Source organism: Magallana gigas, chromosome 2 (assembly GCF_963853765.1).
Source record: "Magallana gigas chromosome 2, xbMagGiga1.1, whole genome shotgun sequence".
NCBI lineage: Eukaryota > Metazoa > Mollusca > Bivalvia > Ostreida > Ostreidae > Magallana > Magallana gigas.
The window spans coordinates 17344714-17360585 of NC_088854.1; the positions used below are offsets into that span (position 1 = coordinate 17344714).

A 15872-nucleotide genomic window follows, 5' to 3' on the forward strand; every position below is an offset into this window, starting at 1 on the left:
TAAAAAGCAAAATTTGACATATCTCACCTTTTTCTCCATCATTTGTTCTTAATGTTTTTGAACGGAGTGTTTTGGTATCAATGTCTGAAAGCAGTTCAAAATGAATATATATATATATATATATATATATATATATATATATATATATATATATATATATATATTATTTTCCACATCCAAAATTTTAATAGCAGTAAATCAGTGTCTATAAATTTGTTACTTACTGTGAATAATATTCTGTGCAACAGCATCCAGAATCTGTGATTGTGCGTTCAGATCTTCATATGATTTCACACTCAACAGAAATCCACCTTCTTTTGGATCTGTGATCAATTTTAATTCATTGTCTTCAGAAGCTTTGACCTGGATCGCTTGGACATCAACGTCTGAACTCTGCAGTTTATCAATAACTCCTGTACAATTGTCCGTTGTTTGAGTATCCGTAATAATGACGATTTGATTACTTACTACAGCGACATTGCCCAGTTTTTGGAAGGAAGTCAGGGCTTCGTCCAATGCCTTGCATAAAATTGCTGATTTACTTCGCAATGTCTTCGACAACCCAAGTAAAATACTTTTGGTTTCATTTAAGCTTTCACTTCCTTTAAATTGTTTCAAGAAATTCACAGTTTTGCCATAGTTGAATAAAGCAACATCCGTTCTATGTTTTGAAAGATCTGGGTATTGAATAAGATTACCAATAAAAGGTAATAAGCGTTTATAAAAATCTTTTGGATTTGTTTTTCCATGTGACTGGAACAATATTGCTAGGTTAAGGGTAGGTGCGATCCAAGGTTCTAAAAAGTAGTATTATTTAAAAATTAAGTATGTTAATGTTATCGTCATTTTAAGTTTCAAATATGTCAGAAATTGATGTTGTAACTACAGCTTTGAACTTACCATATATTACTAGAACATTATAGAATGGAAAGGATCCATACTAGGAGCAGGCGAAGACTATCATCTAGTCAATAGATATGTTCTCCATTCGCATATTCATATTCTATTTGCATCGATTCTACATCAATGGTTGCGGAAAGCAATCGTTTAAGCATTGACAGTTTATGTTTTTGAAATTTATAAATCGTTCGCAAAGGTTCTATAATATAAAATGCAACACAAAGTTTTGTTTGCTGATACTTGGAAAATGAGCAACATGTTTAAGCATAGTTACATGCAGGCGTCAATGTCAAATGATATTTTGGGAACAGTAAGCATAAATAAAGAAAGAAATAAATAAGAAAGATTTTTCACTACCCATTACATTATTAAGAATAACATGTTTGGTAAATAAGCAAACTGTTAATCTCTAAAGGAGATATATTCAGTTGTTTAACCCCATGTTCAATCCCTGAGAATATTTTTCAAAATAAATCCATGAATTCAAAACTTTTACTACATTTTGAAATGGAAAATTTTTCACTTGCACAATAATGTTTTCCAAAATACATTATAAAAACCTGAATTTTCTTTCCTGAAACGTGTCAAAAAGATTGGAAGAGTCGTTCTTTTAAGACAAATATTTATAATTCTTGCCTTATTAAAAAAGCTTGATATTTTTCAAGTATGAATTTGGATATAAAGCTTGTATTCATGCAGTAGTACAAACATCAGACAGCCTGTGCATGCAAAATAACATTTACAAACTTGCAGACAAATAGGAGTTAACTATTTCATACCTTTTTTAAACGCTTTTACTAGATTTATATTGTGCAATCTCAACAACGTACAAACCTGTGTTCTGTCCTTGCATGGATGTGGGTTTTGATGTCTTAGCTGCTTTACTACCAACTGTATTTCAGTAGTATAATCAATGAAAATATTCACACAACCTACTTATATTTGTATTAAACAATCGGCGCTCAGTATTGCAATATCTTTCAAAGTTTGGTAAAGGAGATGCTATAAAACTTACGTGGCCGAATTCCATTTCTAATGTTTGCCAAAATATCTTTATTGGCCATGAGGTCTTCATAATTAGTCACTGATTGGAAATAATCTCTTGTTGGGGTACTGGTAATTGTTTGCAATTCCTTTAAGTCTGCTTTATCTATTCCCACCGTAAATACTGAGGTTTTAAAATCCCTCTTTATGCGATTCATTTCGTCTTCAACGGAATACGAAGAAACTGTGGAGGGCATATCAGTTATTAATATAATAGCCGATGAAACCCCTTCATCTAATCGGAATCCCTCTTGTTTGGTAAATAATTTTGTCCTTATTAAATGTAAAGCATCTCCTAAATTTGCATTACTGTTTCTTACTTTACCACTGGTGTTTCTTATAGCCTTGCGTAACTCCGACTTTTGTGTGTATTTATTAAAATTAAACAGAACAGTTCCTGTTACACCATAGTTCACCATAGCAACCTTAACGTCACCGGAGTCTACTGCAGCTTTGGCAAAAAGGTTTGAGATAAAGTTGAGTAATTTTTTTTTAAACAGTTTTGCCTTTGTCTTGTGACTTGAGTGAAAAACCACTGTGATGTCAGCCTTTACATTACCTAAAAAAGAAAAACAAAGACAATCTTAAAAATAGTTTTAAAATATGTGTACGGTATGTCTTACCTATCATCTGTAATTGCTAAATGAAATAAGCAAGATATATGTTGCTGATAGCGGGGGATTAAATATCCGATATATCAACGATAATAAAGACATTCAGGTACTTCTTATTTTATTTTCACAATTCAGGTATAGTGAATACAAAGGAAATCGGTCGGGATTAAAACCTCTTGGTCGTCATGCAAATATTATTTAAGTATTAACGTATTTTTCAGTAATGATGTGTTTCAAAATTATGATTTATGACAAAAATGCCATCATCAAAAGATACCTTTTTTCTGCCATCCTTCTGTCTCAGCCTCCAGTTTCTAACTACAGTTTCTCAAACACTCCATGCCGTGACAAAAGAATACTTCATAGAAATGTGGAAGGTTATATAGGTGATCATCATCATCATAATAATCATCATAGAAAACAACCAATGAGTGGCAAACAACATTACATTACTAGTGATTTATGAAATGCTAATAAAATTCAACCATTTTTGAAAGCTATATCAAGTTTTGCTTAAAAGAATAAATACATAATTATATATTTACCATTTTAATTTTAATCATCTATTTACAAATATTTGCCACTCATTTCAGAACTAGGAATCACCACTTTCAACATGCACAATTCCTCTGTGTTTATATTTCATTTTTCACGTCTTATCACTATTCAAAGCCATTTTACTATTGTATCAAAGAAGATTAAATCAATTTTGATTAAAAGTTTTTCATTTTCAGTTTATCATTGATACCAGTAGTTTGAGAAATTATTGTTAAACATAAAAGCATACGTTTGATCACAAGAAGTTTTGATTAAGCAAACGATTTGTTATGGTTTTGTTTTTATTTTACAAAGCTCTTTTAATCAACAGTTAAGCTGCAAATATTTTTATCACAAAAATAAAGCACATTTAAAGACGGGACAATTTGTATTAATTATTATTGAAATTATATTGTATCAATATATGTGTTTGTTCTTTTATGTCAGTGTATTACGTATGATGTAAAGCGAAGTACTAAGATACACACACTGCAATTGCCATGCAAGAAAAAAGTATCACATAGCATAAAACATAATTAAGATATCGAACACACTTTCAAACTCAAAAGCATGAGCAAGCTATATATGAAACATACAAACCAGTTAAAAACCATTTAACTTTTCAAAACAATACAATGTAAACAACACCGTGTGACACAGGTTTTTTTTCAGATACTCTATTTACAATCATATTTGTGGTTCACTCGTGTGTTCGTATACTGTTTAAGTGTTGTCTCAAATTTGATGAAATATGATGAACTTTTTAAAAAGGCGCTACTTACTGCAGAAGAAAGAGTTTGCTAGTATTTATTTGCCAAATGAAAAATGTCTACAATGTCTGATAATTTGTAAATTATTCATGTGTACTTTTAATCACTTATTTTTAAGGCTACAGAAAGAAAATGAAGAATGTAGAGCCACATATAAGAGTTTTCCGTACATCAATATTCGTCCAAGTCCTTTATCTTTTTCTAGTGAGAGGGTATCATGTATCTACATTATGTAAAAATTATCTACATAATCTATATGATATACGCTCTTAAAGATACAATTCATTTAGTCATCCTCTCCCCTTCCCCAATTCTAACCCCCCAAATATTCTTCATCAGTGAAAATCGTCCTTCTTAAATCAAGTGAATGGTTAATTTGAAAACTCATATAATTTTACTAAACCAAAATAAAAAAAATGTTATTTTGATATCAAATTTAGGATAGTAAATAGTTTAAGATATAAAGAACTACATTTAATGTATTTTAAGTCCGTAAAAACTTACTTTTTTGTTCGTGTTAATGGTACTGTTTACTTGATATATTCAGTGCTTGTAGATACACCAATTTTCCATTCAAACAAAAACACGCATACAGTGGTGCTTGTGTGGAATACTTACTGTCTATACCAGCCTCGACTGACGCATTCTGAATCGGTTCTGAAATTAAAAAATGCATTTTAATTTTGTCCTCCTGATAGTGAGATAAATATGCTTTATGTTCATTTCCCTACATACTCTGTCATACCTTCATAAAAAACAATTGGTGGCGCGGCAGGTGTTGTTTCTATTGGGGTAACTGTAAAAGTAAAATGCTATGTAGTCTGTATAATGTATGCTGTAGCATATTTTTTTATATAAGCTGATGAAAAACGATTCATACATTTAAATAGACCAATAAAGAAAAAATAGCTTAGCTCAATATGCCACAATAAAGAAACATTACATTTAAATATTAAGTACAATAAAACGCACGTGATGGAAGCCTTTTTTGAATTTCTTTAAGCACAACAGACAGCTGAGAAGCATCGTTCAATATAAAGCTAAAGACAGGTGACTTGGAGAGTGCATTCACTTCGTCCACATCGTAGAGATTCAATCCCACACCAATTACAGTGACATCCGTGTTTTTCAACTCTTCCAAGCTTTGTTGAAATGCTGGGACATACTTGCCATCAGAGTTTTTGTTTGTGATTACTAAAAGCGTGTTTGGAACATCCAAGCGATCGCCATAAGCTTCCAAGAACATTGATGTGCGTGCAAAATCTAAAGCACTAGCCAAATTGGCCTCTTGTGACCTTCCGTCAAAATAGTCTATTAGCAATGCGTTCAATAGTTTTTTCTTATTCTGTTTGTAAGCATTGAAATCAAATTGTAAGTTTGTTTCTCTGCCATATAAGGCCAAAGACACTCTTACATTATCATTGTCAACATTCACATGAGCAAGGAGATCGTGCAGAAACTGTTGTATAGCGTCGAACTCTTTTTTGGGTGTAGTGTCAGAGTAATGAAGTAGTATGGCCAAATCTGTTTTATTACTCCCTATAAGAAAATAACCACTCTTAATACAAGGGTATGTACCGTTAAATGATAAAGTACTTGTACTTAATTTACATGTAGATAGAAGAACAAATTCAATTACTAGTATTTCGTTTATATCTACTTATAGATTAATATCAAACTAATATTAGATAACCAAAATTATCAAACGATTTAGAACAATATGTGCATCAATTATATTGCCATCATTACAGACATTTAAAATCAATTAAACATTAAGATCAATTTTTGCTCTAGAGAACTGCACAAGATACGTAAAATGCTAGCCTCAATAATTTACTACTTCTATCAAATAATGATAGTATAGTATGTTTTCGTCTATAAATAAGATAAGACTTTGTAGAAATCGGTTACATCCTCGCCAAAAAATTCTATTTCACTGGCAGATACAAATCTGCATTTCATCACTCCTACCTAATAAGTAAGATAAACAAATTTATTTGTAGTATATAATCTGAAGGCGGTCGTATACATGTTGTTTTATCAAAATGAGTGGACACTAACCTTCAATAGGAGATAAATGGGTCATTTTGGATCCTGCAAAATTCATTCAAATCATGCATTTTGAATGGCATACAAGATAAAAATGAAAATCTTCCTAACCAATGGAATTGGATGAGTCTTGCGTGTATAAGGTTATTTTAAAGAATAAAGCACAGTTATGGTCATCATCACATGATCAGGGCTGGGTTGAATTCCTTATGACCCAATTTATCAATCCAATAAGTTCTCTGAAGGAGGAAGCACGTGCATAAACGTGTCTAGTTTTGGGTTCATTTTGGTTCCAGGACACTAGAACATGCGAGCATGCATTATTTTAACACATTCCATCAATACCTGTAGAAGATACTGCAGAACCCTCAAACTCCTCATTATCATAAGCATTATCAGTTGTTACTATAAAAAAAAGTTCAATAACAAGATAAACGTCAATTTTCACTCTTAGAAACATTCCATTTGAGGAGTCTGGATCGATGATCAAACAATTACTAATCAGACCTGTCTTAAAAGTTAAGACATGAGACATGATACTTTTAACCATAACCATAAACTATTTATAAGTAAAGAAAACAAATGTTTTAGATTTAAAATTTGTGGTGGGTTTTTTTTCATATCTTTACACAAAGTTCTTCATTTAAGGAAGATTAATATGGTCTAAAAACGGCCAGGACCATCCAGCCGTCTTAAAAGTCGTTGTTGATAGGTTTCGTTACAAAAAGATGCAAATTAAATTCTCAAAATTAAATGATCATGAAGAAATTTATACTTACTTGAGCAAATCCCAACATATACAAGATCTTTAATCAAACTGATATTTTCTGATGCCCCTAGTTCATATGTATTTTCCAAGTATGGATCACTGGCAAAGGATTGCATTTCTTTTAAGTTTGATACACCTTTTGGTATGACAAGAATACTGGCTTGGTCTTTCAAAGTATGCGCTTGCTGTGCAGCTTCAATTTCTTTTCTCTGGGAATTTCCAGATGTTATCAATATAACTATATTTGGTGCATCAAATCTATCCCCGTATTGCCCAAAGAAAACCTGCCTCCTCAGCATATCAAAAGCATCCGCAAAGTTTCTTTCACCGGGGGTAAACCTTGCATTTCTTATAGCCGACTTAATATCGTTTTTATTGGTGTATTTATCAAGCCTGAAATGCAGCACTGGTTGTGAGCTGAAAGTCACCAAAGCCACTCGAACCTTTCCAGAATCAATTTGAAACTCGTCTACTAAGTCAGTTAAGAATTTCCTAAATTCGTCGTGTTGAGATGGGTTGTTTGTCGTTGTGTCTAACATTAAAGCTATATCCATAGAATTACCGCATCCTAAGTCAAAAGGTAGCCCCTCTGTAAGAAAATATATCACAACGTTAACATTTTAAAAGACAATACTGTTATGTACAAAAGTTAAAAGCTGATTTTATTTAGAGATATGATTTATTGAAGTTGTTATTTTGTATAGAAAACAATAATGGATAAATGTAAATTATAATTCATACCTTCGTAATCGGCTGTAAAAAGAAAAAGAGAAATATTTATATTAAAATTGGTCTAATACTTGAAGCTTTCGCAAACACAAAGTGATTTCTTTTGTAAGAATACATTACCACTATGAATAATAGATATATCAAAAAATTTGTATGTTTTCTGGTGGTAACTTTTCGGTAATGCTGGGCATTTTAAAGATTTTTTAAAACATCTTACTAATCCCTTGATCTTTCGACTGTTTGATGAAGTAATAGATTCTAACAACAAATTTGGTTTACATTCTTGTTGAGTATAACGTAATAATTTCATCAATCCTATTCCACCTCTGATCAATAAATGATAAATAGTGTTGATAACATCGATTAACATACTTACGAAATGAGATCAAACTCGTGAACCGTCTCGTTTATTAAGGAATTAAATTAAACCAAAGCTCCTTCGACAACGCCAGGATATTTTGTTCTAATGTTGCAAAATTTGAAAGAAAGTATAAATGTTAAATATACTCTTATCGTATACCGCCCAGCAAACGCACATTATAATACTTTTGATGTCAATTTGCATTCTTCAATCTGCACAGTTTTTCGCAGATATATGATAGTCTTATCTTTGGGCGACTTGTAGATTTATAAATTTTCCTTATCATGAAGCTATATAGGTTTATAAAGTAGATCTTTTTTTGGCTAATGGGGAGAAATTAAGTTGAGAAATAAACAACTTGTCGAAAGCAATAAACATTTATTTAAGAAAGATATAAATACTAAGACAAACAGTTGGTATACTGATGTTATCAGGCTGCTGAGATGCTTGTGGCCTTATGAAATACGTTTGTTTAATATATACGACAGATTTTATAAAACGTCATTTATGAACGCATAAACAAACCATGTTCACAGTGAATGTAGCCTAATCTTGCTATCATAGGATACTTTAAGTGTGTTTTCAGTTTTTCGTCAACATTAATTTTTATACAACAGTCATCAACATTGATTCGTACTCGATTAAGACTCTGGGGCAACCATGCTTGCCTTGTTAGGACATTTGAAAAGTGAGATTCCAGACAAAAACAATAATTAAACTTATTAATAATGTCTTACTAAAACTGTGGGATTTCCCTCATTAATGATAGAAGACATTAATCAACAAAAGGAGATAATTTTAGATGCGAAAAAAAGAATGGAAAAACCGATCGGGTTCCTTCACAATCTCCCCGAAAAAAAGGCGGAAGCAGGGTTTGCAGTTCTTCATACTACCCCAGTGTAGTTTTGCTCTGCTGACTACACATGGCACAGGTAATTACCTTTTAAATACTAACTCACCCGGCCATAATGTAGTTGACCCCTAACGACCTACGTTGTGGGTGGAAAATGATTGATAAGTGGACCACTTAAACCACTGTATTTTTTTATAGTTTCTCCTGTGAACTTTAAGATATATGAAAAAGTTACATAATTGGATGAAAGATCTCCTTTTTCTAACAAAATTTCCCAAAACGTCTGATCGAATATTCTGATAAATATAATTATGTGCACTTAATTCTTGAAATCTACCCTTCCACTCCTACCCCTCTCCCCAATCCGCCCAACCAAGAATACCCTCAAACATACAATTAAAATCTGAAAGTGATTAATTATGTTAATTGAGTCACTAGTATAACGTTTTGTTTCCCCTGATAAAACAATTCAAAGACAAAGAAGTGTAAGCTGTCTTCACCTTGCAATGAAATAAGAAAAATGATATTCATCGTGTGAGCCAACATTTTCGTAAGTCTTAAAGACGATTTATCGATGACTGGTAGATAATGATCAATTTCAGTTGATAAAGAGTAAATGCAACTGTTTACCTATTGAGGCAAGTTTCACTGCCTCAAAGTTTGTTCATCGCACAATTTTCTTTCTTCATCATTGATTAGAAACGTATCAATGATAGTACATGTTCCAGCGTAAATAAACTCTTTACATTCGAGCACTGTAAGAACATCGGTGTTTGTTTCTAATCGACTGCTACAGTGTAGCTTCTACTGGTTTGGTGTTTTCTAGCATACGTCAGTACATAAATACTGACAATATATGCATAAAAATTAGTCTAACAAGAATAATAAAAATTTCAAGCTCCATTTCTTTTTTTTTTTTAAATATCTTATCCTGAATTGCCTTTCTAACCGTACATAAAATTGCAAGATGTCAGAAAACTCGATTTTTTTCCTCTATTACTAGAAAACGTCTAGCCGATTTTCGTGTTATAATTTCACAAAGGGTGCATGATTTTTTATGAGATTTTATCATCTTGATTTTCAGACACGCACTATTGAAATATCAGATACCTTTGAGACACTTTAGTTTTTTCTAAAAGTTGCTGGAATCGATACATATTATCAAAGTTAAGCTGAAGCTCAAATTATGTAACTCTTTTCATATACTTTTGAAGTGTTTGGCGATAGATAGTTAGATAGTCGGTAAACCAACATCGATTCGCAGAACCATGTGCAGTTTTCTGATTGTAAAAAAATCCACATGTTTGCAACATGATAAATCTGAAATACGCCTTTGCATTTTAGGAAAGTTACAGCAGCAAAACAACAAGATGTAAGACGTATTATTCATACGGAGCCCACACATTCTCTTAGTTTTATCGTATCTCATGTCATAGATCATTAAAAAAACAAACCATACTTACAAATGGAATGTGAATACTTTAGAACCATACAAGTGGCCATTAGCGTCAACCAAAGCGAGCCCTCCATAGCTAAGTAAAAAAGAAAGGAAAACCGTTGTCAAGTATGCTGCAAGTAGATTTAAAGGTATGATTAACGCAATATGTGTTTAAGACATTGAATGAATTATTCATTTATATATTCCATAGCTTCTTGAAAAGCTGTATATACTAACCATTTAATGTAGTTCATGTGCAATTAAACTGTCCATGAACAAAATCATTGAAATAATTTGGATCGAGAGAGAGAGAGAGAGAGAGAGAGAGAGAGAGAGAGGGGGGGGGGTTCCAAAGTTTACTAAAGTTTCAAACACACAAGTAATGCATATCTTACCTTTCAAAACCCATTCAAAGCATTGTTTAGCCCTAAATAGCTGACTATATATACCGTGTACTACAAAGAACTGACACAAACCACATGTTTTAACACACAAGCCTGTTCACCAAATCGGGGGGGGGGGGGGGGGTCAATCAACCTATTCGCTCTCAAAAATCAGAACTTTTTCTATTAAAGTGATTCTCTGAATGTAATTTATCAAGTATCTACATTCAATACTGTGGATTGCGAGACAGTCTTAGAAAAGTGAATTCAATTCTTTTTATATATATAAACAAGTTTTTGTCATATTTTCCTTGTGGAATGTCTCTGCAACTGATTAAAGGGGTGTAAAATATCAATTACACCACTCGGTTTTACCACAAAAATGGTATATGTTCAATTTTTTGAAAAGAGTTTAATTGGCCATTACGTGGTTGAAGTATTTTTATGGACTGCATTTCATAATTTGTACAAAAACATGTAAAATTTCAAGTTTTAAACCAACTAAATAGACATGCTAGTAAAGATGCCGATTCATTTTCTTTCCCAAAATATGTTATAATGACTCATTACTACAAATTGTATCAGTTGGTGTCTAGATCACTGCGCTTTCGTACATGTATAGCTCAAATCCGTTTTATTGTCATTTGATAAAATACCTTATAAATGAGCAAGCTCTCTCTCTCTCTCTCACTCTTTCTCTCTCACTCGTGCACGCGCGTGCGGGTGCGCGCCAAACACAAGCAGCTTGCACACCCGAGTTCCATCTAACCTAAAGTGAAAATTATTTTCCCAACCGAATTGCTCGGATTATTGAAAATTCAACCTGAATTTCAAGACACATTAAATAGATTTTCATTGGTTTCTGAATTATTGATTTCACACTGCATATAATTAAGGATAAAAAGATTTTAAGCGATAGATGAGGGGTTTACATCTTAACCAGTGAAGAACGTTCTACGTTGACGGGTTACTGATATAGGAAGTACGATATCACACGCGATTGGCGGTGCTATATTTCCTCTATTTGTTGCACCTCTTGAAACTAATTGAGGAAATACGAGATTTCTTTGGGAGGACTCTTTGTCGAACACTTAACACGCTAAATAATACTTTAAGAGAATTGGTTTGGGGGTTTTTTTTATTCAGTTTCGGTTTTCACGAATGAAATGTAAAACTTCTCAAAAAAATTTCGATAAATTTTTTGATCAATGCATGATTTTTTACGGAATACTTAAAAATCCATATCTTCAGACGATAATCTCTGACCATGACTGTATAAACGTGTATTTTTGGGTTCACTTGCACTTGTCAGTAAGATGAGTTTTAGCTGTTAGCTTGACCAGAATTAAAACCAATTTTCCATTCTTGTTTATAAGAGTTCTTTTATATCTATCCCACTTGTTCCAATAGGGATTGTTCTTTCATTATTTTGTGTGATTGTCAGCAACAAAAGTTTGAATCCGTAATTTGAGTAACAAGTGAAGATGTACGGTTCTGCTATATACAATATCATTGTTGAATAACAACTCGACATTTTTGCAATCCAATTTACAATTGAATTGAGTTATATAGATACGAAAGCCGAGAAGGATCATTCGAGATTCGAGATTCGAAATACGAGAATCGAAATACGAGATTCGAGATTCGAAATTCGAGATTCAATATCTAAATTAACCAATCAAATCAAGGATCTGAAAATATGTATCCTAGCGACATCAAACTGTTCTAAATAAAAATCATACGTACATGCTCTTATATACAAATAAATGCTATGTTCACTTCTCCCTACCTAACTAAATAATTATTTGTATTTACTTTTACACAGAATATCTAAGTAGACTAGTAATAATGCAGTGTGCGTCGCGGATCTAAGTGATTTTGTTTGCCCTGGTGCATTTCCACCTGATGCGTTTGAACCCTAAGGTATTTCACCATCAGTAATAGTTTAAAACCCGGGTTTATTCACCCCTTTTGTGTACAAATGCGGTTATGGTAGAGAACTTCATAAGCAGAGCTAATTTTTTCTGTAGGGGGTCCTAGGCCAATTTTAAAAAAATTTACTATGTAAATTTAATAAGCTTCAATTTTCCCGAGGAGGGGGTCCAGATCCCCTGACCCCCTCCTTTCTAGATCCCCGCATGAAGATTAGTACATGTATCTAAATAATCTAAATATAAATAATCTGTCTTGTTTCACTAATAAATATAAGCATTACTAATCGTTTTTATGTATACATACAGTGATACACTAGTACTATGATTATAAACAAATCATTGAGATATTATCACATCATACGGAATTATTAATAAATACAATTTTTTTCCTTTTCCTCAGTAAACAACTTATTATGAGTCTTACTTTTGAAATTGTTTTCAATATAGAAGGATACCTACTCTCTACAATTAAAGGTAGGGATGATAGGGTGCCAATTTTTTCACAATGCCGATTTCTTGTGCAGAGAACAGTAAAACCTTTTATTTGATTGTGCATGAATATTTCAAAATTAATTGTTGTACAAATATTTTGTTATAATTCATTCATTGATATATCAACAAGAAAGAATAAAAGCATATGTTTCACAGCCAAGTTAAGTTTCTCTGTAGTTTCCTAACCCCTACCCCCACCGCACCAAAATTGACAATAATTACATATAAGTCATACAAATGTTTACTTTTTTTGTAAGTAAATCTCTTAAGATGTAAATAAGCACTGCAAACAAAGATGTGGGTATTTAATATACTACTAAATTACACTTAGCCAGATAAAATGTAATCAGGATGAAGCTACAGGGGGTGAGTGGTGCAAATTTACCAATTTGTCGCCATACACACAGAACACCAAATAAAGAAACTGTGAGTGGTGTGTGGAATGCATAAAAGATGGCGGCAAATTATCTCAAATAATCAGTGCAAAAACCCACAAATAGGCTGTTATTTGTTACATATCCTGCAAAAACATTGATAAAAAATGTTATCGTCCCATAACATAGCCGATTAAGTTAATGTGTACATATGGTCAACGTACATGTAATTCTAATATACAAGAAGGCGGACGTATCAGGCGGGGATCCAGAAAATTAAATTTCAAAAATGATCGGTTGAATTACATTAAATGCTTTGAAAATTGTTTTAAACTATCGCACAGGTCAAAATGCGTGATAGAAGCTATGTACAGTGTAATTGGAAACTTTCATTTTATATCAATATGTAGTATTACCTATTATAACAAATGAGAGTATAGCACAACTGCCACAAGCAATACATGTCCTTTACCGGCACCACCTCCCTCCCCATAAAAAAATGAAACAATTGTCGTTTTATTTGCTAAAATGTGTGTGGTTCAAGATTTTTCTAAAGGACATACCCGATTAGAATTGAAAAAGAGTCGTACGTTTAAAACTAATTTTTATATCAATTTGCCGAGCCAAATAAAAAAACCCTGGAAAACGAAGAGAAAACAAAGTGGGGACAGAATAACTGACAAATTAATTAGGACTATATAGCCCCCCCCCCCCCCTTGAAATGTATATACTGAAAACAGATTATTGGCGTACAACATCCACACACAATTTAAAGAAAATGTCATGGTTTTTTTATCATTTTCGCTAGCTAATGTAAGACATCACCCAAACCCCCTCACGGAAAAGGAAATGCTAGGTGAGAGAGAGAGAGAGAGAGAGAGAGAGAGAGAGAGAGAGAGAGAGAGAGAGAGAGAGTCGATGTAAATCACAGGTGCGCTAACACCGTTAAAATTAAAGCTTGCTAGTTGGTCTGCCCTACCCTAGCTACATGTACCTCCTCTCTTTTCTCGTTTTATAGGCTTAATTATTGTCTATATATACTTGTAACAAACCAAATCAATTTCAAATTCTAAATCAAACTGAATTTGACACTACAAAACTCTCTCTGTGTCTGTCTGTCTGTCTGTCTGTCTGTCTGTCTCTCTCTCTCTCTCTCTCTCTCTCTCTCTCTCTCTCTCTCTCTCTCTCTCTCTCATATCGACAATGGCATTGCCATACCCTACAATACACTATTCTTATCTGGATTTTTGTCTTTGAGGTTGTAAATCATTATATCTTCTATGGTTTAAAACTTTATCATAACCTATATTTTGACATGTCGATTATTTCATTGAGTTTCGTTTCATAGCTAAAACATTTAGATTAAACAGATCTTTCTTCGCGAGCCGATTTTTACACAGTTGGGACGAATACACTTCGGGTTAAAATTGTTCGGGGGGGATAAATACAGGGCAAACAAAACCACTTAGATTCGCAAAGCCAACAGTGTTATTTCTAATTTAATTGTTTATACCGTGTGGGGTTAATTCATCAATGTTGATTTAACCATTTTATAACCACTATATAAGAGCTATTAAGACATTTATTTGTAGGAAAGAGCATGCACGAATGATCTTTATTTAGAACAGTTTGATGTTGCTAGGATACAGGTTTCAAATCCATGATTTGATTGGTTAATTTAGATATTGAATCTCGAATTTCGAATCTCGAATCTCGTATTTCGAATCTCGTATTTCGAATCTCGAATCTCGAATGATCCTTCTCGGCTTTCGTATATAGAAACTTGGTTATGCATAAACTCCAGAAGTTGAGCAGGTTGTAAGTGTGTCAAGGAGTCACGTGATCAGACAGGGTCATCTGATCGGTTCAAACCCAATACTAATTTAAAACTATCATAATAATTATGTTAACATTACGGTATGATGCACGTTGGGTTTTCAATAATAACAATACTCTATTTTTATTTCAGAAATCATTTGTCAGCATAATCAATAGACTTCATTTTATTTAATTCACAGTATATGTCCATTTGTTGTGACGTTTGCCGTTCAATATTACGTAAAACCACATACTATTTTTTGTAGAAAGCTAGCCTGATTCGAATTCGTACACAAACTTATATAATGATTCATAAACAAAAAAAGTAGGTGACCGCAATGCTAAATCTTTTTCCACTAAAAAATACAAAAAAGACCCGTCATAAAACTGAAGGGATTGGGAGTATAACGCTTGAAGGCAAAACGTTCAGATTATTGCCAACACAGAGGATACTCCCTTGCGGGGGAGGCCTGTGAACCGTGCACATGCGTACTTGCTGTTTTATCAACCAGACAAAATTCGCTAAAAACTTCAACAAAAAAAACATAACAGCAGGTGTAAGCTGGTGGAAGATTAATAACAACTTACAAAAAATTAAAACAATCAAAAGAATAATATCAATTTATCATTTTTTTAATTTTTTGTAATTAATGTAATTGTTCATACATGTGTAAATATTTGTCTACTTTTATATTAAACTACTTTATTCAATGCTAAATGGTTATATTCAAACAGTCCGATGTCAATTCACATTAAAATTACTGCCTGTCTGACACGTTCTATAAGTGAATGAATAAATTAAGTTTG

General features: G+C 32.7%; 1 protein-coding gene across 10 annotated transcripts in view; it reads right to left on the reverse strand.

Annotated features, from left to right (window-relative positions):
• Positions 1-7430, reverse strand: part of LOC105341028 (uncharacterized) — a 78473-nt gene extending 71043 nt beyond the window's left edge. For 6 of the 10 annotated variants that reach the window (XM_034446562.2, XM_034446567.2, XM_034446561.2 and 3 more), the window contains exons 1-10: positions 7425-7430; positions 6694-7272; positions 6260-6319; positions 4838-5404; positions 4611-4661; positions 4484-4522; positions 1916-2503; positions 1735-1791; positions 225-797; positions 28-84 (exon numbers count right to left, since the gene is read on the reverse strand). In XM_034446562.2, coding sequence (XP_034302453.2) covers positions 28-84; positions 225-797; positions 1735-1791; positions 1916-2503; positions 4484-4522; positions 4611-4661; positions 4838-5404; positions 6260-6319; positions 6694-7237 — 2536 coding nt within the window. In that variant the 5' untranslated portion in view covers positions 7238-7272; positions 7425-7430. The remainder of the gene's footprint in view (positions 1-27; positions 85-224; positions 798-1734; positions 1792-1915; positions 2504-4483; positions 4523-4610; positions 4662-4837; positions 5405-6259; positions 6320-6693; positions 7273-7424) is intronic. The other 4 variants (XM_034446563.2, XM_034446574.2, XM_034446575.2 and 1 more) reach the window with 4 other exon arrangements.
• Positions 7431-15872: the final 8442 nt, after the last annotated feature.